Source organism: Sarcophilus harrisii, chromosome 4 (assembly GCF_902635505.1).
Source record: "Sarcophilus harrisii chromosome 4, mSarHar1.11, whole genome shotgun sequence".
Taxonomy (NCBI): Eukaryota; Metazoa; Chordata; class Mammalia; order Dasyuromorphia; family Dasyuridae; genus Sarcophilus; species Sarcophilus harrisii.
In genome coordinates, this window is record NC_045429.1 from 145745895 (window position 1) to 145772674 (window position 26780).

Sequence of the window (26780 nt, forward strand, 5' to 3'; positions counted from 1 at the left end):
TTTTTCCCAGTAGCAAGAATTTTAAATAATGTTCAAATATAATATTATCCATAAATCCCAGGATTTGATAATTATAAGACAAAAATTATCCAAACCACATCAATATTTATCTCTTGATATTTAGTGACTTAAATGCAAAAATGTAGGCAGAAGGATGGATGACCAAAAAATATTTAAAACTATAGCTACTTCTTAGGGTTGTTTTAAGAATTAAATGAAGTTTTGTAAACCTCATTTTTGTAAACTTCATATTTGTAAAATAATGCACTACCTGGCACAAAATAACTACTCAATAATCATTTGTTTCCCCTCTTTCTTTTATTATTTTGAAATGAAAGAGAGCAAGGGTTTGTAGAAAAGTCTCACTGATTTTTTTCCAATTAAAGTATAGTAACTTAGACAACAGCAAACAATAACAATATGACACACAAAAAGACAAAACTAGTTATATCTTAAAAGAATGAAAATAATGGGTTATTAATTTTGAAGTCAATTTGATATCAGCTATGTACAGACTGACAATCTAGAAATTCAGGGATATTGTGGACCATTCAGCAGACAAGTAAAAACTTATATATATAGCTCTATTCCGAGAATGATGTTTTGAAATGCTCAAAATAATATATATATGTGTGTATATATATATATATATATATATATATATAAATAATTATAAAGGAAGCCAATTATATTAAAATTTAGTTATCAAAATATAGTTTTTAAATAGCTCTGTCTCTTAGAGTGAGAAGATAACTGCATGCAATTATAAAAAATTCAAAGAGACAAATTCAAAACTAGTTTTACATTATGAATAATAGGAAACATAAAGATGTATTTATTAAAAATCAACTATTTATGAAGATATTCCTCTAAGAATAATAATTTCTTAAGGAGATTTAATAGCTGTAAATTAATTACCACAACATAGACTCCCAAAAAACCCCAAAAATGTTCAGAACCAACTTAGCCAGAAGACAAACTCATTTACAGAATATTCCAGATCTGGCCAAGCCTTAGGAGTTTTTAGTTTTAAATGTCTATAAATAACACTGAAGATAAAAATGTAATGTTTCAAAAATACCTGTTTTATTACAAATCTATTGTTATACAGTCAATTTCTCTTTAGGCTCCATTCATAATCCAACTGATTAGCAATAATACAGAAATAAAACTACCATGTTTGACACAAAAACTACTCACTTAAATAAAGTCAACTTTGTAATGAGATGTCCTTTCTATCCTCCAACAACAGCCAAGAACTTCTTACATGTAAACCCAAATCTAGTTCTAACTCATTACTACTTGGGTAGCAAAACACTAAAAGGCCACTTCAAGTGAATACTGTCAAGAAATAGACTGCCAAAACTATTCACTTCTTTTCTTCCACAGTTATTGCTTTTTGCCTCCTCTTAAATGGTTATAATGGCTTCAGGATCAGCCTTTCTACCTCCTAATCCCAATTGGTAGAGATAAAATTTCAATCCAGGAACCTACTATTATCCATTCTCCAATCTAGGAAAATTTTCTTGCTTTGCTCTGAGATCACATAATCTAAACGCTAGAAGAGACCTCAAAGGCCACCTTGTCCAACTCTACTTGACCAAGAAACTTTTCACAACATCTGCCACGCTGGATATTCCAAATGCTAATTGTCCTCCAACCAGTGGAATATACTACCTCTCAAGGCAGGCAATTCCATTTTTTGATAGCTCTAAACACTAGAAGTTTTATCATTGTTGTTGTTTTTCCCAGAATCACATTTACATTCCAAACAACAAAATTATTCAAAAAAGAAAAATCTCTGTATCTTATGATTTTTTTGTCTACAGGCATTTAATAAACATTAAAATAGATTTTAAGTAAGCAATTAAGCTAATAATTGATTGCTAATGATATTTTTAATATATTAAAAATGTCAATACTAGAATTCAGTAATATAGAACCTAAATATTATAGAAATAAATTAGAAGTTAGACATTATCTAACTATATTTATCATTACTAGTTCTTTAAGGAGTATTATAAATAATACTTAAAAGTTATTAACTAAGACTACTGTATTCATATAAATCTATATTTTGTTACATTAGGCATTCCTCCAATATAGATAGATCATAATCTATCAGTATTTTCGCATCCTGTGGAACTGATTCACATTCACATGTGAAGGGGAGATGTTATCTAATTCATTAAAGGCTTTCTTACTTTAACATTTATAATGATTTAGGACTGGGTACCTCTGGCTATACCCATATTCCTCATCCTCGCCATATTATCAACCCACTTTTTCTTTTTGTCAAAATTTCTTGACATCTTTTACTCCAGATCTTCAAAGTTCCACATTGATTATATATTTGAACTTAGTCACATCTACTACTCACCCCTCCACTGCTGTCTATGGATTATTCATCTTTAATTTTTCAGAAATTATGTCCTAGCTTGTTGATATTATAACTCCACCAAGAAACTGTCAATATTTTTAAAAAGGCCAAGTTGGGGGGGTGGGGGTGGGGGAGGGAGGGCCGGAATTTGTTTTTACAAGAAATTTAAGATTATCAAAGAAATTTTGGGATTGTCAAAAAAGTTTTATAATGTCCTGAGGCAATTCAGCTTATTTTATTCTGGGATCAATTATTCTGCCTGTACTGTCTGTTCCAAATGTATATTCTGATATGGACAAGTCAACAAGTTTACCATTCAAATTCATTCTTCATTCTATTTAGTCTTTTCTCTATGGATGTTCAAGTGAAATTCATGACTAGTTATATATCACTTTTAGGAGGCTCTGCAATGTCCTAGAGTTTGATACAGTCAGCATGATATCATCTGCAATCAAGGACATCTGGAGATTCCTAGCATCCAGAAAGAATCAATTCTTAACTTAGATTTTGTATTCGATCTCTTCTATCACAATGATGGCTATATATCTCCATTTCATATCTTGCAAGATTGTTTATGATCAGAAAGGCATTGAATGAGATTATTTCTCTGGCTATGCCTTTCAAATAATATTAAATTATTATGATGTATCATTGAGAGATTTACTGGTGGAATCTTTATTGTTCTACCAAATTAAATAAATGATTTTTTCAAAATCAACAATTACATAATAGAATTTTGTAATTACTATTTCTTACTATTCTTTTTAGAATAGTAAAGACATGATCCTTTATGGGTTATCACTTATAAAAGCCAGCTTTTGCTCTAGTAGTATCCTCTTTGAGAATGTTCTCATTTCATGTACAACTTACTAAAGATTTTATATACGTTAGAGAGAAGGCCAGTACATCAATAGTTGTTATGGTTTTCTTGGGGGGAGAGGGAGCAGAGGGAGGAGAAGTATTAATGTAACCAGAGATTTTTTCCCACAGTCATATATTATCTTCCTCTCTATCTGATACCTTGTGATTTAATTTATCAATGCTATCACAATTTTCTCTGCTTTATCATGTATCTTCTTTATATACATTCCAACTAATTTTCTCATTTCTATACAAAGAGTGTCATTTCTACCTCCTCTATTACACATCCAAAACTCTGACATTTGTATTGATCTATGTATGGTAGTTGTATTGTCTCTGATGATGAAAAAACTTTGCCTAGTTTGCTTTAGTTGGTAACTTTGCTTAGTTAGATCTCATTGCCAAGCATTCTCTAAACCAGTTTTATACCCATAACTTCGCCCTGCTAAATGAAACAATATTATTTAAACTCATCCATCAAACTTCATAAGTATGAATTTATAATCTTAAGTAGGATAGCTTCTGCCAACTATATCACCTTAATATATAAGTCAAATGTTTGCTAAAATACTTTCTTAGTTCTTTTGAACTTGTTTGGCAACAGATTTACTGTACTTAAACATTTGTATAAAATTATAATCACTGTTGATGTTATTTCCAATGTTCTTTGCCCATTTCTCAAAGCTGAATACCTGTTAAAATAATTCCATATTTAACTAATCCAATTATATGGTACATCTTTGTTTTTGCTCTGACAAATAAGTTGGAGTTATTTATCATTTAGCAAACAAGGATAAAAAGCAATTCAATATACTTAATGTGGCACTGTGGAGAAAGAACTGAACTGAGAGGGTAGATCTGGGTTCAAATCTAATCAGCTATCATGACCTAGCTGAATAAATCCTAGCAAATCTCAATCTCTCAATATCTTTGGCAACTTGTGAATTACAAAATACTTGATGCTACACAAATGAAATATTTGTGAATGTGTGATTTCATTCAGTGACTTACTTTATTCACATAAGTGAATGCAAATATGGCCTACCAATTCTTTCCTAAACAGAGTCTTCATGCTTTTAACATATAAAACTTCTCTGTAGTTTTTGGATTTGGGCCTCTCTCATTCTATTTAACCTATCTACTTCCAAACATCTTATCAAAAAATGATAAAGCTATACCTATACTTGTCTTTTATAAAGTAACTGTCCAAAGTCACTAACTCTGTTTTAGAAAAAAAAATAACAAATAATAAATAAAGGGAAACTGTTTAAATGCCTTTTTCTCCCCTCCCCCCCCTTTTAAAAAGGATGGGGAAAAATAATACCTTAAAGGGAAATCAATTTAGCACAAAAATACTGATGTAGTTGATATCACTAGACTCATAGTCATCTTTGGCAGGGTACTGTTATGAAAAAGCAGAGTCATTGCTATTACAAGGAAAGATAATGCAGTTTAAGGAAAGGACAGAATTAAGCATTCTCTACAATGGACAACCTAACCAGGAATGCCTTTAAAAAAAAAAAAAAAAAAAAAAAAAAAGGCAAGTCAATATTTTGGAAGGAAAATTATGAGAAAGAAAAATTAACAAGCTGCTAGCAATGAAAGCCAAAAACAAAACAAAACCCAGTAACTAATAATAACTCTAGAACAAACATCGTTTATACTTAAGTACCAGACAAACATATTCACCTGATATTTTCAACAATCAACAAACTGATGTCTTCTCTGTAATTTCTCAATTATTATAGGCAGTCTCTGTAACATATTTCCTACAAGTTATTCAACAGTTCAAATCAAGCATTTATGAAATATCTACTACATTATAAGCAAGGTATTTTACTAGGTGAAGGAGATAATAGAAATTTTAAAACTGTATAGACCTTGAATTCTATAGGGACTAATTTATAATGAGTAAGAAGTATAAGATCTTAAAATTTTAGAATTTTTGTTTAAAAAAAGAGTTGCTCCAGAGACATATCTACCTCTAAATCACAAATTATCCAAAAAAAAAAAAAAAATAGTAAAACTATACCTATTTTATCTTTTACAAAGTAATTGTCCAAAGCACTAACTCCATTTTAGAGAAAATTAATGGAAGCAAGTAATAAAGAACCTTAGCATCCAAATCAAAATATCTTGAATACATCTATATTGCCTATTTCAGAGGAAAATAAATATAATTGGAAACTATTAAAACTGTTTAAAGTACATCTGCTGTCTGGTCCTGAGTATATGAAGCATTCTTACTCTAAACAAAACTGAGGGGAGGGCAGAGGAGAAAAAAATTGCAAGAAAATATGAGAATAAATCAGAAGGAAGATTATTTCACTAAATCTGTCAATCTGATATTGAACTTCTGATAATTATTTGCAAAAAAGGCCACCCATGAAAATAATTTTTTGCATATGAACCAACATTAATTGCTGAGGGTAAAATATAAAAAGAAATATGAATTTTTCCTCAAAAGAAATAATCTTTGAAAGTGTTTATTAAAAGTCAATTTGCCATGAATCTATTACTAAAACTAATAGAAGTGTACCCAGAAATTTTTACATATTTTCTACATTGGTATCATTCCAGTTGTCTCCTTAGAGTATGTCCAGTGCTAGATTTTACTGTTGGTGGTATGGGAGAAGAGTATTGGAGGGAAGGATTTTCATAGATATTTAAAATTCAAAATTGTTGGATTTTTTAATAAGTGTTTACATGAAAAAAATCTTCAAAATCTTATACTAAATTTATGAAATAAAATTTTTAAAATAAGACACAAAAGTAGTGATTTTGTAAAATAAGGTAATGAGTTTAAGTTTAATTGCATATGAAATCAAGATTAATACATAAATAGAAATGATCATAAAACTGTCTTAAATAATACCCAATTATAATATGAAAGCAGCCAAAAGACAAATAAACACACCCATACATTAATATTAATACACTAATACCATGAAGCCTCTTTTAAAACTACCAAGAGGAGAAAAAAATTCCTAAAACAACATTTATTCTTCACATGTAACTATGAATCAATAAGAAAGGCTTTTTTCTCCTTCCTTGGCATTTATGTTTTAACACAATAATTTGTGCTCAAGCAACTTTTGAAAAGTCAATGACAAACTCATCAAAAGTATCTCTCAAGATACCACCACATCTATGTCTAACCAAAGTTGTTTAATACACACAAATAAATATTTTGAATAATTATCATCAAATATATTTATTCATTAGTCATTGGTTAATTAAGTATTTGACTAATTATTTCCTAAATTAATTATACAGTGGCCACTATAGCTTCTTTCCTCTATGTATGATATGATAATTGTTCATTTGAAAGATCTGCCTCATTTGGAACTATGCCATGCCTTACAAACATCCTTTGATAAGCCTTGCCATCTCTTTGTAAAGAAAACTCCATTCACCTTTATCCTGTTTACTAGAATGTTAATTTTAAGACATTAGTTCAGTTGTTACTTCCTAAGAAAATTAACAATAAACTTTAATTTCAATACACAAAAATACTTATTTAAAAAGCACCCAAAACTCATTGAACCTATTTTTGTTATTAAAAGCAAAAATTCTTAGTAAAAACAAAATATAATAATAGATCTGGAGTCAGAAGGGACATAAGCATCAAGAAAATCTAACATCCTCATTTTACAGATTAGGAAATTAAAGATAAGCAATGTTAAGTGACTTGATCAAGGTCAAACAAGTTAAATGGGAGTTGAACCCAAAACCTCTGACTCTAGAGAGGGTACTTGTTATACTATATTATGTAAATCATAATAAATCAAAAATAAAGTAAATCACATTTATTTTCAAATATTGTCCTCACCATGCTCTCCCCTGTAAATTTTATCTTATGATAAAAATTTTAAAAGAAAAACAGTTCAGCAAAACAACTATCATATCAAACATGTGATAGTGTATGTAATCTTTCACATTCTCCACATTACTCCTTTCTTTTCCCATTAACTCTGCTACAAATAGAGGAACATAAATTTTCTCAACCATCCTCTAGGGGCAAGTCAGCAAAGAATACATACTTAACAAATTTCAAGATTTCCTGAGAAAAACACATAAATATCAATTATTAATTAACCCCTCAGTGTCCTAGACCAGAGATTTCAAATAGGTGACCTACAGGCTACATGTGTGGCTCACAACGGTCCCAAGAGGGTTCCAAACTAGATTAAAATATAACTGGAAAATATTTAACAAAATAAAAAATACAGTACTCCATAGATAATATTGGTATGTGTTTTCTAAGGCATTATGAGGCCTGCAGGGATCCTGCTATACAGTTTAGTGGTCCTCACTCACCAATTTCAGTTTGAATTTGACACTATTGTCCTAGACAACTTCAAGACTTTAAAATTACAAAACAATTCAAATTGCTAAGAATCACCTGGAGTATTCAATTCCCTACACTAATGAAATCAGATCTGACAAAAAGAAAAACAATCTACTTCATAGCACTGTTTTAAGGATTAAAAATGAGAATTATATATAGCCTTTAATGAGCAATGAAAGAATAATTTTCTTATTTTGAATCTTAAAATGGAAACTAATTAGTAGATTGTTTTTCTTCTTTAAACAACAAATTGTGGTTTCAGATGTAAAAGAAAAAGCATTTTTAACAAAAAGGATCTCAATTTGTCATAGACTATGCATTTATCTCTGATTTTCTTTAAATACTCTGTTTTCTTACCATGTATAAAAGCAGGAGAGATATTGGTAAATAGAGAATATCCAAAAGAGGGCAATCAAGACAATAAATTCACTCAAAACCATACAAATGATATAATTTGCTAAATTAGGACCTTAGGATGTTCAAATTTGTGAAAGAAGACTAGCAGCTTTTAAATATTTATAAAGAATCGTCAAATGAAGGAAGGATATCAAATTAACCTACAAATGTCAGTCAACAAGCAATTATTAATCACTATATTCCATGCAGGTTCAATTGAGGATCAATATAAGAAAAAAATTTTATAAAAAGTATAGGCAACAGAAAAAATAAGAGGCTGCCACTAAAGATGGAAATTTTTATAAAGTATTTTATCAAGTACTAGTTTATTTTCAATGTAATATAGGAAAAAAAATAAACATGCTTATTTTCCAATGTCTTTCCTGAATACTATTTCCTCACTAGATTTTAGAAGTGTTGTTCTTCCTTGGTTCTCTTATCTATGTAGCCATCACTGCTGTTTTCTTTGCTGTATCATGTACTATTTGCTATAGGAATACTCCAAGACTATCTAAGATGTCTATCTCTATTCCCTCTCTCAGTGATTATAGTTCATCCCTATGCCATCCAGTTTAAAATGTCCAACAGCACTATAGTAGCATTGGCCTGGAGCTGAGGAAAAGAGACTAAGGATGGATAAAGATGAATAAATGAACTGGAAATCATTTGCAAAAAGAGGATAATCTCAACTCATGGGAAATGATGAAATTATCAAGTGAGATAATATAAAAGGAGAAGAGAAAAGTGACAAGGGCAGAGCTTTGGGATATCCCCAATTAATAGGCATGAGGTGAATGAAATCTAACAAGAGAAACTGAGGAAAAAGTTGCCAAACAGGTAGAGAAACAGTCTCAAACTCCCAAGTAGGAGAAAGTATACAGATGAAGACACTCTACATTATAAAATATTAAAAAGAGATCAAGGATAAATACTTTTGAGTTTTGCTCCTGAAAGAAATTCTCCCCATCCCCTAAACCAGCTTAGCATTCACATGTAAAACTTCAAAGAAAAGTTGTAAATTAAATAAAATGGGTCTTTGTCCTCTAACCAAAAAGGACATCCCCTACTCAAAGAAATTCACTGGACAAGCAATTAGGGAAAAATCCAAACACATATCAATTGTTCTTCTTCTGAAATCACAAGAAGCAGGAACCTGTTCTTCTAGCTCTTTTTTTTTTTTTTTTGGGGGGAGGGGGGAGAGGAGGCAGCTTCTCTGCTTGGAGAAAGAACTGGAGATTAAACCTCTAAACCAAAGGAGATTTCTCTATTTTCCAACACTAAGGCTTCAAAATTAGATGTCTACTTAAATCCATGTCATTTTAGGAAAAAATAAGAATTGTAGAAAAAGATTCCCATTTCTCACCTACTTTGGATCCTCAATCATCTAAAGCACAAGCACTTTCCTACAAGCAAAAGGGAACATACATTTCTTGATGCCTTTCTTTTAGAACCTATGAGTGCCAGTGAGCAAATGGTTATTCTCATTACAAAACAATTATTCCCTAATTTAACATAATGAGAATCTGGTTAAGTTTCAATTCTTTTTTCTTTTCAAAAAGTATTTCTAAATCTTTCCAATATAACTGTTTCCTACGTATGTTAATATGGTAATAAGCAGTATATCACATCTTAAATAAAGCCTTGCACATTAGGGAAAAACATGTTCGGAAGAGGAAAGAAAAAAAGTACTGTTTATATAACAGATATTCCTCAACAAGACAACAATAAACATTGTAAAGACTATCTCACATAACAAATGAACATCCAACTTGCATTTTTATGTTACAGATACACACTATACAAGAAACTTCTATAGTATGACAGAAACTGAATTTATTTCTGTATATTGTCACTCAGTCCATAATCATTTATTAAGCACCCACTATGTGTCAGACACTGTGCTAGGTGATATGTGTTGCTCACATTATAGTATAAAAGAATGCTTCATTCATTCCAATCAAAGAAAAACTAATACAATAGTGATTCTTCTCTGGCTTTTTAGACATCTGCAAAAGTATATCCAGTTATTTCAATGGATAGCAAGTTTCATAAAGAAATTACATTTCAAGAAATAATCAAAAGGATGATTTCAGAGATGCCTGTGTTGAGGTCTAGATTTGGGGTACCTAAATGAAATTAGGGTTTAGTTGAGATCTAGTGGCAGGTTCCGGGTACAGGAAGTCAAACAGAGCTTCCCTGAAACCCGCTTGGATTCGGCGCAAGGATACGGCAGTAAATGAGGTCTAGTAGCGGAGCGAGTCCCCAATAAAAGCATTTATTAGCCTGAGAGCTAGATTGATAAAAGAGGTTTATTATGGAGTTTGGAAGTAAGGAGATAGGTGAAGGTAGAGATAAGTAGAGCACTGGACAGAGGGTCCAGTGGACAGAAGGTCCTCACATGGCTAGCATGTTTGGAATCTCTGCAAAGAGGGGATCCCAACGTGGGCTTTTTATAATAGGAGACTTAGCTCAGGGGCTTTTGGGTATAGCCCCAAAGTTGGCTCAGATCTGGATGGGGCTGGGATGGGGCTGGGACAGGTCCGGATATTCTATTGGAATTCAAAGGGACCAAGATTTGTGAGTGAAAGGGTAATTACATTCACTAGAGGGGTTTGGGAATCAAAGATAAGAATCTTTCCCACATCACCTGGAGAGACCTACATGAACTGATGCTAAGTGAAATAAGCAGAACCAGGAGATCACAGCAACAACAAGATTATACAATGATCAGTTCTGATGGACATGATTCTCTTAAATAATGAGATTATTTAAACCAGATTCAATTATTCAGTGATGAAGAGAGCCATTTACACCCAGAGAGAGGACTATAGGAACTGAGTGTGGTTCACAATATAATATTTTCACTCTTTTTGTTGTTGTTTGCTTGCACTTCATTTTGCTTCTCTCTTTTTTTTCTTGTGCAGCACAATAATTGTATAAATATGTATACATATATTGAACTTAATATATATTTTTACCATGTTTAGCATATATTGCACTACTTGCCATATAGGGGAGGGAGTGAAGGGGGGAAATTGGAACACAAGATTTTGCAAGACTAATGTTGAAGAATTTCCACGCATATGTTTTGAAAAATAAAAAGCTTTAATAAAAAAAATTTACATTTCTTTCACTCTATGTTAATCTATATTCATAGAAGTTCTTAAGAAAATGAAAAAATAGAATAATTCCAAAAATACTCAGAATCATTATTCCAGAGATTTGGATTACCTCATTCAGGGAAGATACTTTTAAAATAGATGCTACAAAGCATCACTTCAACATTCAGAAGGTTATCCCATTCCTTGCTCCCTCCAACAAACTTTTATTCACCTCATGTCCTAAAGTATAACTTACTGGATAAGAATGTTTAATATAATTAATAAAATGCTACAAGCAAAGATATTAGCTTTTTTATATACTTTTTTTATATTTTAGTTGAGATCTAGTGGCAGGTTCAGGGTACAGGAATCAAACAGAGCTTCCCTGCAACCCACTTGGATTCGGCGCAAGGATACGGCAGTAAATGAGGTCTAGTAGCGGAGCGAGGTAAATGAAATCATTCAATTTCATGATACAGTACTACTTTTTAGTCTGAATATGATTTAAGTCAAAAATAAATTAAACAATAGAACTAAAACAGAAATGCTGTTTATAAAGCTAGGATAAAGTGCTGATTAAAATCACTTTTGGGAAAAAGTCACTCTTGGCTTTTGAATAAGACTATTTGTTCACTGAATTAAAAGCAAAAGATGCAAAGCTTCTAGAAACATAAAAAGGATTAAATGGAAGACTTTCTTTCTTCTCTTTAACTTCAGTTCACAGAAGCCAAAGCAGAAGTTGGCCAAAACACATACCTCCACTATTAACTTTCCTATTCAAATGCAAACCAGTAACTCTAGTAAAATAGTTAGTAAAACAATGTTCCATTCTTTTATGTTTCTTATAAGTATTACCATTACAATGTGATCAAGAGTTTTTGTTAGGTTAAAAAAATGCCATAATCTGTAAATCTCTTCTATGAAGCTTCTTTACCAATTCCATTGATATACTTACAACACTAATGCCAATTGTTATTTGATATAAAGTTTGTCCTGATTTTTTTTTTGTTTACAATTCAATTTTATTCAATAATATGTACATCTGCATAACTGAAATAAATGTCAGTAATTGTTTTAGAATACTATTTAAGTGAAATTTATCTACTTAAAATTTTAAAAAGTTAGGAAATAAGGCAGGATTTAGCTATATAACCCAGGAAACTACCTTTAAGGAAAATGGGGATTTCCTTTTATTTATGCTACCCATAAAAAATGACAGATAAAGAGTAAAGTGGTATTTAAAAAAAAAAAAAAATTGGGATTTGAGTCCTAAATTCTGATGCCTAATAAAAGTCCTTTATTTTAAACCTCGTAGAGAGTATTTCCACTCCACTGGAATCATAAATTTAAACCTAGAAACTTAAAGTTCATCCTGTCCAATTCCCTTAATTCATATACAGAAACTGAGGTCATGAGAGACTAAGTGACTTGCATAAGGTCCCATAGGAAGGAAACAGTCAACTGCCACTTTAAAGGAAATCTTGACAATAAATCTGGTGCAGTTTCTACTGTATCATCATACTATTTGATACTATTATGTCTCAACTATGTAACTAGACTGGAAGGGAAGGAATCATTTATTTCTTTCCCAGCATTCATAAAATACAACAAAAAACTCCAATAGTATACAGTCACCTTTAAAAGCTTAAGAAAGTGCAATTCAAACCAAAGAACAGATTTCATGCATCTCCATTGAATTTTTATGCCATGAAAATAAACCAAAAGACCATTAACATATGTATATATGTACATACATACACATGTGTATAAATATGTACATATAGCATAAATGTTATATTTACCTAATAACCCAATAATATTTGTGTAGTTAAAAACTGAAACGAACTTATTATCTAAATCTATGAAAATGGACTATGTAAAGGAGAAAGAAAGTAAAAATATTACTAGAATTTTCTATCCATTCTTACACCAGCAATGCCCTCAAATATATTGCAATATGAACCAGTTTGGGGTTCTTCTAATACGGAAAATCTAAAGATATCAAAGATAATTTTGAAATTTTATTTTACTTTTCAGTTAAAATCTTCTTAATTTTATGCCTATGCAAATGATAATTGTTATTTTCTTTAATTTCAGCCAATACCCTTTCAAATCCTCTTCTGGAATTTAGAATTTAAATATGCATATTTGTAGTGTTTTTAATAAGTTTCCATAAATGAATTCAATAAATAGGTTAATTATTCAAATACTCAGATTTTCATTAATTCTACTCTACAGACATTATTAGATAAATCCAGCAATACTGCTTTTGCTTTAAGGTAGTTCAACTTTGCATAGTTATCAAAAATATCTATAATATTATCAGTATAGAGCTGAGAAAACTTAAATGTTCCACTTGCAGAGTGTTTGCTAGGCATGTCTCATCCTACAATATTTCGGCATTAGACTATGGGGTTAGTGACACTTTACTCAGATTTAGGAGAACAAGGAAGTTCACAATACTGTAATGCCATAAATCTCCTTGAACTGCCCTACTTCGGCCATTCTGCCCCAAACCTCAGGCTATCACACCACTCTTCCCTCTTGATTATCAGAATAATTGATAAGTATAAAAGATCTTATAGTTTAGAATATCAAATGCTGCTCCTCATCCCAATCTATTAGAATATCAGATACTTTTCCCCATCAGAATATCAAATAACCTTCCCATCTCTGGTGACTCCCCATTATGTTATCTCCATCTTCTCCCATTATGTCATTGTTTCTGTCTCCCTATAAAGAATCTCTATACCCCATATTCAGGACTGGATACTTGGAAACGAGAATCCGATTCAGTCAATTGACTTACTCTCCAATAAATTAAATTATTATAACTCTTTAACCTCTATCTCGCCTCATTTTCTCCGGCATTACAATACTAAAGTCCTTGACACTATCAAATAGTCCAACATCAGAAACTATAGGGTTTTATTAAAAGACACAAAAAAGAGACACTACTTGCCTTGTCATTGCAATTAAGGACCACTGAACATTTACATGATTTATAGCTGAAGCTTCCTATGTGTGTTGCTTTCCTTTATTAAAATGCTGATGTCCTCAAGAGCAGGTAGTGTTACTTTCATATTTGTATCCCTAGCATTTGACAACAGTGCTTAAAATTCCTCTCTACACATTCATTTGCCTAATAATCTAATATTACATCTTCCAAATTCCCATCTCAGTCTCCTATTAACCCTAAGATCATTCTTTTCTCAAAGAGATCAGTATCTGACTCAAATTCTTAATAACTTCCCCACTCCACTCCAAATTCTACCCTCATACTGATATGTGGGTGAACCTTCTAAAATCCTGAATTTCCAGTTAATTTAATTTTCCCTCAGTTCCTATAACCTACATTTTAACTTTCCCCAATAACTTTTAGGGAAGATCAGATCATTGGTTTCATTATTACCAGTTACTATGGTAGAATGTTTAACTACCCTGGAAGCAAAAATTGGTTCATATTTTTCTCTATATTCCCTATTTAGTAAGTAGCTGGCTCATAGTAAGTACTTAAATGTAATGGCTACTGACAGATTGGTAGTATCTCCATGATCTAGAATTCTGAAATTCTTCTCTCTGATTGCAACCTCTTCGTCCTTTCAACTTTTTCTCTTTTACTTCAGCTAGCTAAGCCTATTCTTCACCCTCACTGTGACTTCTAACCAACCCCTTCACCTTACCCTGTTCTTTCAATCTATCACCTCTTCTGTCTTGATTTATGACTGACTAGTGCTACTACACACTAAACTCTACTTTGAATTTTTCACCATCTCATTCCATTTGATGCTCAAAGCTTGCCAAACAATAATGCAGCAATAATTCCTTATACTTCACTGTGTGTGCTCCTACTCATCTCCTGCTACATGCTTCACATTAAAGTCAGACAACAAGACTATCATACACCTATTCTCTTTTTTTCTTCATGCTCCTTACACTCACCATCTTTCTCTCATGCCTCCTGTTTTACTAAGAAAAGACGCCATTCATTGTGAGCTTCTCTTTCTTCCACACTCCATACTTTCTTCCATATTCAACATCATTTGCTAGTTTCTCCTCCTTTTCTAAGAAAGAGATGGCCCCTTTTTCTTTTATATTTAATTATATCCCCTTTCATTTCTTTAAAGATCTTAAACTTTAAACATTCCTTCTCTCTGACATTAATCTCTTATCTTTTTACCTATTATCAATCTCCTTTTTCTATTACCTAAAAACTTGCCCAAAACTCTGAAGCTTTAAAAAAAAAAATTTCTTTTGACCCTAGTACCTTACAAGATATCTTTCCTACATCACTTGGATTAAAAAAAAAAAAAAATAACAATAAAAACTTTCACTAAATTTAAGATGAAGGAGATATGGTTAGACAGTAGGTTTGAAAAACATATAGGGGTTTTAGTGAACTGAAACCTCAAAGAATTAGTATCCCCCCAAAATTAGTGTAATCTTGGGCTTCAAGAAAAAGATATAGTTTCCAAAAAAACAGAAAGATCCCATTGTAGTCTAACCCCATCAATGTCTTTCTATTATGTTGAGTTCTAGGTATCAGAATTTAAGAATAATACTAGTAAGCTAGAGAGCTTTGAAAATAGCAAATAGAACTCCCAGTATATGCTCTATACAAATCAGTTGAAAGAACTACCTGGAAAAGAGAATGGACAAGGGGACACCATAGCTACCTTCAAGCATTTAAAAGCCTTTCAAGTTGAAGAAGAATTAGATTTGTTCTATTTGGTTCCAGAAGGCTGAAATGAGAAGTAATAGGTACAAGTTTCAAAGAAGTAATTTAAGCTTGATGCTAAAAAAAACCCAACCCTCACACAAACACCACCCCTCTCCCCCAATATCCTCAATAAAGGAATCCAAAAGTGGAATGGACTATTTCTAGAAAAGATTGGCTGCCTTTTGAAGACCTCCAAAGATTGGACAACCACGGTTATAGTGGGAAATTCTTTCAGTATGGAGTTGGACTAGAGGTCTCTTCCAAATCTCAAATTCTGTGATTCTTTTCTCTTTCACAGACAATCTTCTAGGAAGAGTTTTCTGCATTGATTGCCTCCATTTCTTCAATTCTTTTTGACTCCTTGCTAATTTCCAACACAACTACTCAAATGAAACTATTCTGTAAGATTATCAGGAATCTCAACTCCTAATTTAAACAGTGTTTTCTCAGTGTTCATCCTATTTTATATCTCTGGAGCTTTCTTTACTGACAACTATCCCCTATTTCTGCTACATCAGTCTCTCTGACTTCAGTGAGATAGCTGCTTTTTGGATACTCCTTACCTTATCAACCATTACAAATCCAGCCACTGGATTCCAATGACTGTGAATAAAAAAGTGAGAATGACAACTTTGTGCAACTCTGCCTCACTTATTCAATACAATTCACCCACAAGTCAAGACTTCATTTAAGATGTCATTAGTCCTCTTTGAAAACGGATAAATAACAACCACCATCAAGTAAATAAACAGGTTTACAACCTCAGCCATTTCTTATTTTTCTATTACCTATATTCAATAAGTTACTAAACCTTCTCAATTTAAATCTCTCACATTTGTCCACTTCTCCCCATTCATAACATAATTTACTTCAAGCACTTACCACTTCTTGCTTGGACTATTGCAATATCTTAATATCCGGGCTCAAGTATTTTCCCTTTCCAATTCAATATCCACACTGTTGACAAATTAATATTCCTAAAATATAGATCCTAGCATATTATACCCTAACCCAAAATCTTAAATGACACAGTATTGCCTCTAAGATGAAATACAAATGCCTTAATATATGAAGCAATCCAACTTGTCTTCAAATTAATTTTCTACTTTGATATCATATTATCCCTTCTTTCTTATGCCCTGTTTCAGTCATACAATTCTACTAGTTATTCTCCTAACCCTACATTTCACCCCTTTCACTATATTTTATATTAGGCCCTATGCTTAGAATACATGTTCCTTTCTCCTCTTACCATTTTAGATATTTCACCTTATTTCTAGTTTACTACTTTCTTTTTCCTCATATTATTATATATCTACAAACAGACTGTACTCTAACACACTCCCAAGCATACCAAGTAGATTAAGTGGCAATACAAATGAAAAGAATCATTTAATTTTTTCTTTGTACCCCCAGTAAGTAGCACATAGTAGGTATTTAATATATTTTCTCAATTTAAAGGTATTAATAAAAGGTTAATATGACTAAAATAAAAAATAACATAAGAAAGCAGAATCAGTAGAAGTAAAAAAAATTTAGAGCAATTATGTAGACATAACTATTATATCCCCACTAAGCCTTATCTTCTCCAGGCTAAATATTCCCAGTTGCTTCAACCGATCCTCACGTAGCATGGATACAAAGTCTTTCACTACACTGGCTTGCCCTCTTTCAGAAACTCTCAGATCTATATATTTCCTAAAACATGTCATCTAAACATGTGGAAAAATTAACAAATGAATAGTTTAGCTATTTAGAAAACCAGTCTTGTACATCTAGAATTTACAGCATAAATATATTAGCAAAATTAGAAAGCAGAAATAGGTTTATTAATCTCGTCTAAATATAATGATAAAGGGCCTCAAAATAAGAAATCCTTCAACTGCTTACTATATATATTTCAATGAATATAGTACACAAACTTATAATATTCCCCAATTGTCTTATAATTGCACAAATACTTTATCTTTATTTCTAATCAAATTTACTAGGAATTATATCCTTGATTCCCCTTCTCCCAGCTCTGAGTCCAAGTAGTTAATATCCTTAAAAGATATGTAGAGGGTGTCCCAAAAGCCTTAGTGCAGTTTTAAGGTATTTGAAACCACACTGTTTTGGAATACCACCCCTCCCACACACACGTTCATATTCATTCTCTTTCTCTCTCTCTTTCTCTTTCTCTCCCTCTCTCCCTCTGTCTCATATACCAGAAAGAACTTACTTTGTAACTCAATCAGGATTTGATGTTTTGTAACTACAGGTTCATAAGTAGCACTTACTAGTAATCATACTACATAAAGGACAAAATTACCTATGAAAGAAAGGCATGGATCTTTCAAGAAAAAAATCAGTATTAATTCAAATAAGTGAAAAATAAAAACAAAAAATTGCTCACTAGAAAAAAACAGAAAAATATCCTTTCAAATACCTGATTTAATTAACTATAGCAATATTTTCTAACAAAAAAAGGCTACACTCCTCAAACAGCTAAAATATAATAATGTACAATTGAAATCACTATACCAAGTGCTATATTATCAATTTTTCTAATGCCCAAAGAATATGTTTTCAGTTACAATTCCTCCTTTATTTCAAATCATAAAACAGGATTCATTATTCAAGGACATTCTTGAATGTGATACATAAAATTATTTAGATAATTGAGACCAAGTGCTTTACCCTAAATTATTCAAAAATTGCAAGCAAAGGTAGCTTTTGCTCTAATTGTGAAATCAGAACAAAGCCTAATGTTTAAACAAATAATCTAAGCATTTTATGAAAGTAGATCTAGTGAGATTGTGATTTGTCCTTAATTATAATGGATATGGATTAACTACTATAGTGGGAGTGCTTCTCTGAAAGCTAGTATCAGACAAACCCCAAATAACAAAAAGTAGAGAACTAACTTTGTTTAACTATATAATTATTATTGCTTATACTAGTGCCTTTCCACATTCTATTAATATCATTTACCTAGCATTGGACAGGAAATGGCTATTGTACTATCATTTGTACAGCTTGAGTTGAAGTTAAATTTTGACAATAAATGTATTTGTGTTGTTAGTTGAATGTTATAGCTAATAATGTAGTATAGTAACATAGTATAAAGACAAATACATAAGACAAATATTTGGAAATAAAACTGATCTTCCTAGTTAACTCCGACTAGAAGAAATTCTGAACAGAAATATTTTCTCTAAAGTGTAAGCTTCAAAAAGTATAAAATGGAACTTGGAAAAAAATTTCAAATAACAAGGTATTTTAAATTTCTTTGAATGAACAATGCAATATATTTCACTTCTGTGGCATTGTTTATTTGCTTGTTTTTCTTTTAAATACAACTGACTAACCTAAATTTTTTCTATACACTAAGTTTTACTGAATATAAAAAAGATTTAGAAGTGTCTTTTTAAAAGTTGTTTGTTTTTTTTAATGCCTTCATTAACACTATTACATTTGGATGACTCTTCAGATCCACAAGATTTGGGACATCAACTGTTGACATCAACATCAAATTTTAAAATTCCAGATTTATTTAAAATGGTATTTAATCATCAATTAATATAATATAGCTCTTTCATATTTGCAAAGAATTTTACACATACCACATTTGATCATAATCAACTACTCTGCAAGATGAAAAACTGCAGACACTTGTCATTCCTAGAGAAAACTAGACTTCAAAGAAGTTTAAATTAATCAAATAACTAGAAAATGTCAAGATGGGAAATGAGCTCTAAGTTTCTCCCTCTTATATTCACTATATCATGATGCCACACTAATACATATAATATTCAGAAAACTAATAAAAATCCGTAGATTATATTTCTTTGTTTCTTTTATTAAATAAAAATCTTCATTAACTCCTTCAATGGTTTAAAATAAAAGTGCTGAACCATAATTTTACAAGCAGATGCTACTAAGCTATTTCCACTTCCCTTCTTAAACTTCTAGCTCTTTTCAAAGAAAGTTCCAAACTACAGGATCTTTAACCTAATGTTTACATATAAGGATTGTAAACCTACAAATGAAAACAACAAAATACACAGATCAGCAAGATAAAAAAGAAATATAAAGACTAATACCTATCACCAAGGTTGGTACAAACCTCTTTTCTCCCTCAATTAAAAACCGCATTCTCACTTTCTGCATTTAACAGAAGCCAACTCCAACTGTTCATTTGCTATTAGAGGGTGGTGGGAACAAAGTCACATTTTAAAAATTAAAATGAAAGGATACAGCCTTAAAGCACCAGTCTGAGTTCCAACTGCCAGGATCTTCTGCACAGGATCAAATGCCAAGGCTGAAGGTTGATAGGGGAATCCATGTCGAACAGTCTTGGGATAAGGAAATGACGAAATCAACAGCAATAAACAAGACAAAAAAAGGGGGGAATTCGTTATTACATTTTAGAAAAAGATCTGAAATGTAGTTAAAAACAAAAAACACAAATACTACTGTCTGAAACACCTATTTGTATTCCAAAATAGAAATTGCTCAATATTGGCCAAAAAAAAAAAAAAGTAAAATTGTGACTTCTACTTAATGTCTCAGATGATGTCTCCTAGAACATCTTCCCTTTGGTTATGTTCTCTCTAAAATGGCAAAAAAAAAAAAAAAAAAAAAAAAAAAAAAAAAAAAAAAAAAAAAAAAAAAAAAAAAAAAAGGCTGTCATTTAAATCATGAGCCATTTTTACACAAATAAAAGAAGACTAAAGACTTTTAAGAGAACAGGCAACTGTTAGTGAAGCCACCAAATATAGAAAAATTGAAAAATAAGTTCCATTTCTCTTAGTCAAATTCCTTGAAGACATAGTTTTATAAAGGCAAAAATAAACACTTTTTCTCTCTCCCAGGAGCTTACTTTCTAAAAACCAATATTACTCAATTTTAGAAAAAATGTTTAAAATATGTAATCTCAAACAACTCTTTCAACGATGATGTTCCTATCAATTTATAAAATTAAACAACTTCAAAAGGAAAATATTTATTTTGAAAGAATTAATGGGTCAAACTTATGTGGAAGAGGCTTATTCAATTCAAACAAACATTAATTACCTTCTTTAGGCAAAGCTCTGTGGTAGGTGCTAAAATACAGAAACATAAAAAGAACACAATCCTTTCACACTAATTATATAGGAGGAGAAAGAGACAGAGAAAGAGGGAGAGTCAAAAATTTATATACAAATAAATATGATTTATATTTTAGGGCAAAAGATGAGTCTACAGAAAAGACTGGAGAAGAATTCATAGAATTCACATGACTTTTTAGGGGGAGAACCTGTTTTTCCTAATCAAAATGAAAATCACCATTAACAATTTCAATGTTTAGAATATGTATGCTACCAAAATCTACCTATATGTATATTTTATAGCTGTATTTAACCTTTCCAATTAAAAAAAAGTACATCAGCACTACTCTATGATAATGCTACAGAATGCCTTTTTAGGGGAAATCATATAACAGACATACTTTGGCAAATATAAAGCAATCACCAAGCCTTTTACTTCAACACTTTCCAAGGGAACAGTAGAACTCAACACAAGTATACCTAATTATGCTGTTACTCTCTTATTAAGTCATAATAAACGAAAGAGCAATAATGCTAAAAATATATCTGCACAACCTCAAAATACTTTGTCTATATAAAGATTTCAGATGATAAAGATATCAATATTTAAATTAATTTGTATGTCTTATTGAACAGGGAACTAATTTGCTGCATCATCCTTCCTGAACTTAAGGACCTTGGCTTGTGAGTATTATACACTACAGGCAAGAATCCCAATATTCATTTTTTATACCAATACCATAAAAAAAATCCATAAATTCAAGTTTAAAAATCATTCCCAGTACATTTTAAAGAAGAAAATGAAAGACACAGGTGAATACCAAATTGCTAATTAAGTCTGCCTGGCTATTAACCAATCTTCATTAGAAGTTATTTCCAAAAGAGGCCACCAGGGTTTTATGATTCTGTCTTATGCTTTAAAAAAAAAAAAAAAAAACAATCAAAACCCCTTCCAGATTATTGCTTCCAAATACTAACTTAATAAATAGTCAGCATTATAAATGAGGCAATCTTGGAATCACTGTTGCATTAAGGAAGGGTCAAGAGAGTTCACAGCAAAGAAGTTGGAGAAAATAGTCTCTTAAGAGGCTTTTAATCACAAAGTGTTTTCTAGGGTTCCATAGAGAAAGGGGGGGAGGGGGGAAGTGGAAAGAAGTAAGTAGAGAGATAAATAAGTAAAAAGATGAATAGAAAAAAATGTAGAGAGAGATGGATAAATGAGTAGAAAGAGAGAAATGGATAAGTAGATGGATAAGCAAGTAGATGAGAGATAAATAGGAGAAAGAGGAAGGTGGTGGGAGGATGAGAGAGGAAGAGAAGGAGGGAAAGGGCGAGCTAGTGTGCTAGGGGGGTGAGAGTCAGAGTGGGGAAGGAGGGAGGGGAGAGACGGGAAAGGGGGTTGAGAAAGCGACAAGGAGAGAGAGAGGGAGAGGAAGAGGACTAGGAAGAGAGACAGGCAGGGAGAGAAGTATGAGGACCACCCCTCGGTGCCGGATGAGGGACTCCTGTAGAGATTCCCCTTTTTCCGCCCTGCCCACGCCGGGCTGCCCCTCCGGCTCAGTCACCTTGCAGAGCTGGAAGTGCTCCGACTGGAGCGTCTCCTGCACTTCATTCTCCCGGCTTCCCGGCTGCTGTAGCTGCTGCTGCTGCTGCTGCTGCTGCTGCTGCGAGGACGACGACGACGACGAGCCGGCTGTCAGGCCGTCCAGTACCTTCCTGATGTTGAATTTCTTCATGGTCTCCCCAGGCGCTCCCTCTTCTCCAGACTTCCTCCTCCTCCTGGTCCTCCCCCGGTAGTCGCGGCTTCCCCCCCCAGCGCCTCTGCGGCCCCCTAGCTTAGAGCTCAGAGGGAGGGGAGAGGCGAAAGAGAGGGGAGCGAGCGACGTCCCCCGTGTACGTGAACCGAGGGAGGGGGGAGGGCGATCCCGGCGGCAGTTTTGACAGGATGGTTAAAGAGACAAGAAAACGGTGGAAGAAGAGGCGGATGTGTGGGGGAAGCAGAGGAAGGAAGGAAGAAGAGAGGAAGGAGTAAAATATCCCAGCAGGAAATCCCACGACGACGGGGAACAAACAGGGATCCTGAAAGGGCAGCTTAGCCGCCGCACCCAGACAGACACACACACAGACAGACAGACGAAGGTCCGGCTCGCTCCCTCCAGTGGGCTCCCCGACTGCTGTATGTCGGCTGCTGGTGCCACAGCCGCCGCCGCCGCCTCCTCCTCCTCCCCGCCACTGGGAGGCAGCAGCGGCAATAGCAGCAGCTCCGGGTGACAGCCGAGTCCGCCCGACTCGTCCGCCTGACTCGTCCGCCCTCCTGCAGGATCCCCTCAGTCTCTCTTCCCCGGTCACCGACAGTGTCTCCCCACCAAACCTTTCACCTAGTGGCGGAGGGGCTCCGAACCGCGCCGCCGCCCCTCACCATCCCCGCCTCCGCCGCGGCGGCTGCTCGCGCAGCCGCCACCGAGTCCATGGCCCTTACCCTGACTGCCTCGGCTCTCCCCGGCTTCCCTTTCCCCCGACCCCCCGCGGCTCGGGCTCAGGATTCGACTTCGGCCGCAGCTGCGCTGCGCTCTCCACTCCCTCCTCCGCCCCTCCCTCCCTCCAGGCGCCCGCCCCCCTCCCCCGCAGCGTCTCAGGCAGTTCCTCCTCACTCTAGGCGTGTGCGGGTGTCAGTGTCAGAGTCTCCCACCCGGGGGCCTCTTTTAGCAGCGCTGCCTTCCCGACCCGACCCGACCCGAATCGAATCGCCAATCCTGACACTTCCCTCCTCCTCCTCCTCCTCCTCCTCGCAGCTCGCTCGGCGCAAGCAGGCAGGCGGGCAAACGCCTCCCGTCAGCCGCCTGGCTGCCTTCCTGCTTCTCCCATCCCCAGCTGGCTTCGCGGCTCTCCCTCCGCACACGGCACCAACGCCCGGAGGAGGAGCAGTAACCACAGTTAACTGCGGCCGCCGCGACAGCAGCAGCAGAAGGCGGCCGAGGAGCTGGGCTGCTGAGCATGCGCAGCCATAACCGCCCCTCTTCCTTGTCCCTCCGCCCCTCTCCGAGAGCTCTCTTAAATTATCCTCTGCTAAATCCCAGACAATGGCCCGAGTTCTGCCTCTCGTTCTGAGTGCCTTCTCCCGCATCCCAGGAGTACCAAAGCCTTTGGGGAGGGGGGCTTAGCAAAGAGAGGCTCTGCCTCTGCCTTTTAATATCTGCGCCTACTACATGCGGATGGCTTGGTTCTCTTTCTTATTTAATGTGATTTTGAGATCGACTTTAATTTTGCGGAAAGAAGACAACATAATCTCCTAAAAAAGAGAAATAGTTATCTCCTCGTGTTATCTTCTTGTGGGTGGTATGGAGTGATGGGCTGGAAAGGACACTTAAAATTAAAGGACCCCCATCCCCACCTGTTTTCCGGGACCCCAAGCAAGTCGACCGGGGGTACCCAAGAAAATGGTTTCTGTTCCCAACCTTGTAGAACCATAGGCATAAAAGTTGGAAGCAACCTTGGAAGCCATCTAGTCCAAACTCTACTGAATCCCAGGGAAAGCAAAGAACAGAACTGTGCACTTAGGAGTGGGCTGGGCTAGTGGACTGTCACAAAGAGAATGAGATCAGCATTTTGAAGATTCCCTAAAAAATAGATTTCTCTTCGTGTCTGTTCTGGACACTACAGCGATGTACCACTTCGTTAACTTTTTTCATATATTTGTTTATTTGGTGTTAAGAGGATTAAACTTCCAGTCTGACAATAGAATCCTTAAAATCCATCCTGACTTTTTTTTTTTTTTTTTTTTTGGTAACCATACTATATAATGGAGTGCTTCCTTTTACCATTTTGTTTTTTCATTTCCTTCATTCCCATCCCCATTCTGTATGGTGAGATGAAGAAGGAAGTAGGGGTGAAGGTGGGGGAAAAGTAGGAAGTTCTTGGTCCAACCATTGGTGTTTCCCCCCTATCCCAATGATCCCTCTAGCCCTTCACAAACAAAGGCAAGGGAACTTAAATTTAGAAGGTTGTAGATTAATTGAAGTTGTCATCCGAATTATTGCATTCAGTATGATTGTTGTTTGTCCTTTCTGGAAGAGGACCATGACATCAAGAAAGGGAAGCGATGACATGCAAGTGAATTGGATTTAAGTGAGGGAAGGTTGCGCAAACTCAACAGTCTCACTTTCTCCTTCCTGGCCATTTGGGTCAAGGGACAACATATAGATCAGGACAGCTGAGATGGCTCTTTTCAGTGTGGTAAAGTTGAAGGATACATATATATTAACTAGAGAGAATTTCAGGGGTGTTCAGGAAATGAATGCCTCATGCTCCTGGTATTCAGAATTAATGCTGCCAATACTAATAATAATGTGATCAAATACACTCAAATATATCTGGGTTGCTTGAGTTTTTGTTGGGGTAATGGAAAGGTTGGGAGTCAAAAGTGCTTAGTAAAGCTAAAAGGTTACTAAGAAAAGGAACTGAAATAAGTATCTGTACCTTCCATCCTATAACCAGTAGCTCTGATCTAAGTCAATTTTTCTCCTGTTGCTTACTAGGGATAACTATTCAGGACTAATTGTCCTGGCCAGTTGGATGTGACCCCAGAGATTTCTGGGAAGTGTAGTTCATATAGATTTTTCTCAAGGATGGGATAAGGGAGAATATATTCTGTAAGTAGGATCTAGGGAAATGTTCTGTTTTCTTCTTTAATGTTTATTGAACATGTGCAGTTTCCCTGAACTACAGATAACAATTACTAGGTAGCCTAAGCAATAGATCTATGACTGCATAGGGAATTCTAGGATGAAAAAAGCATATCTACACCTTCTCTGACACTTAAGTCTTAGCAAATTAACTAAGGCAGGGATATCAAACACAGGTCAGTAGGGACCAAATTAAACTATAATTGAGAAATATTTAACAAAACAAAATATAACATATAGATAAAACTAGATTTCAAAATTAAGTCAATATTTTGCTGCCAGGGATTCTTTTGTACAGATTAGTTTCTGTTTCTATTTGAGCCTGACATCGCAGCTATCAAATATTGAGAAGTGAAGTGATCTGCAGAGGCTCACATAGCCAATATGTGACAGGGGGACTTGGTTCCAGATATTTCTGACTCTGGGCAACTCTTCACCTACGATGCTGTGGTGGGGGGTGTTAGATAGTTTGTGTTCTTCGTATATTGTCTCCAATGTACTTACTATGTCCAGAAGCTAAAAACAGTTAAGCTAAAGAGGAACAAACCAGAATAGGCATACATCTTGTGGTGTGAGGAATCCTCAAAGTTCATTAACTACCTTCTGCCATCTATCAAATTTTCCTTACACTGACTTGCCTTGAAATTAGTAGTTCTTAAGTAGGATTCATTGCAGATCATTGGAACACAGGAGTTAGAGCTGGAAGAAACCTTGAAGTTCATTGCTTACCTACAAATCTTAAAACTCTATATGAACAATGTTAACTATTATTCATTTTTACATTTGACATAGAATCAAGAGACTTAAGCGACTTTTCCAAAGATGCAAAATTAAGAAAGTAGCAGAGCCATATTGAAGTCCAGTTTTTTGACTCCAAATCCAGTTCTCTTTCCATTATGCCATGTTATGCTCAGATAGAAGGGGGCACAGAGTAAGCAATATTTTGGGAGTAAAGGAAAAGATAAAGGAAGGGATAAAGAAAAGGAAGGCACAGGAAAGACAATACTTCAGGGTGAAGGAATAGAGGAAGAAAGGGAAAAGTCCAGAGCATGGAACTTTTCATATAGCTAAAGAATGGTAAAATATAAAAAACAAATTATTTACTTAATTCCCTAGGGTTAGCCCAAGTAAGAGAAACTAACAAATTTAATAGATTATCCCTCACACCTCAAATAATATATTTCCCATATTCATTTTTTTTTTCTTAATGGACATAT

At 34.3% G+C, this 26780-nt stretch overlaps 1 protein-coding gene across 4 annotated transcripts in view; it reads right to left on the reverse strand.

Annotated features, from left to right (window-relative positions):
• The window catches only part of STXBP5 (syntaxin binding protein 5), a 191881-nt gene extending 168597 nt beyond the window's left edge, over window positions 1–23284 (reverse strand). For 2 of the 4 annotated variants that reach the window (XM_031937649.1, XM_031937648.1), the window contains exons 1-2: window positions 22447–23284; window positions 20049–20146 (exon numbers count right to left, since the gene is read on the reverse strand). In XM_031937649.1, the coding sequence (XP_031793509.1) occupies window positions 20049–20146; window positions 22447–22617 (269 nt within the window). In that variant the 5' untranslated portion in view covers window positions 22618–23284. The remainder of the gene's footprint in view (window positions 1–20048; window positions 20147–22446) is intronic. The other 2 variants (XM_031937651.1, XM_031937650.1) reach the window with 1 other exon arrangement.
• Between the last annotated feature and the right edge of the window lie 3496 nt (window positions 23285–26780).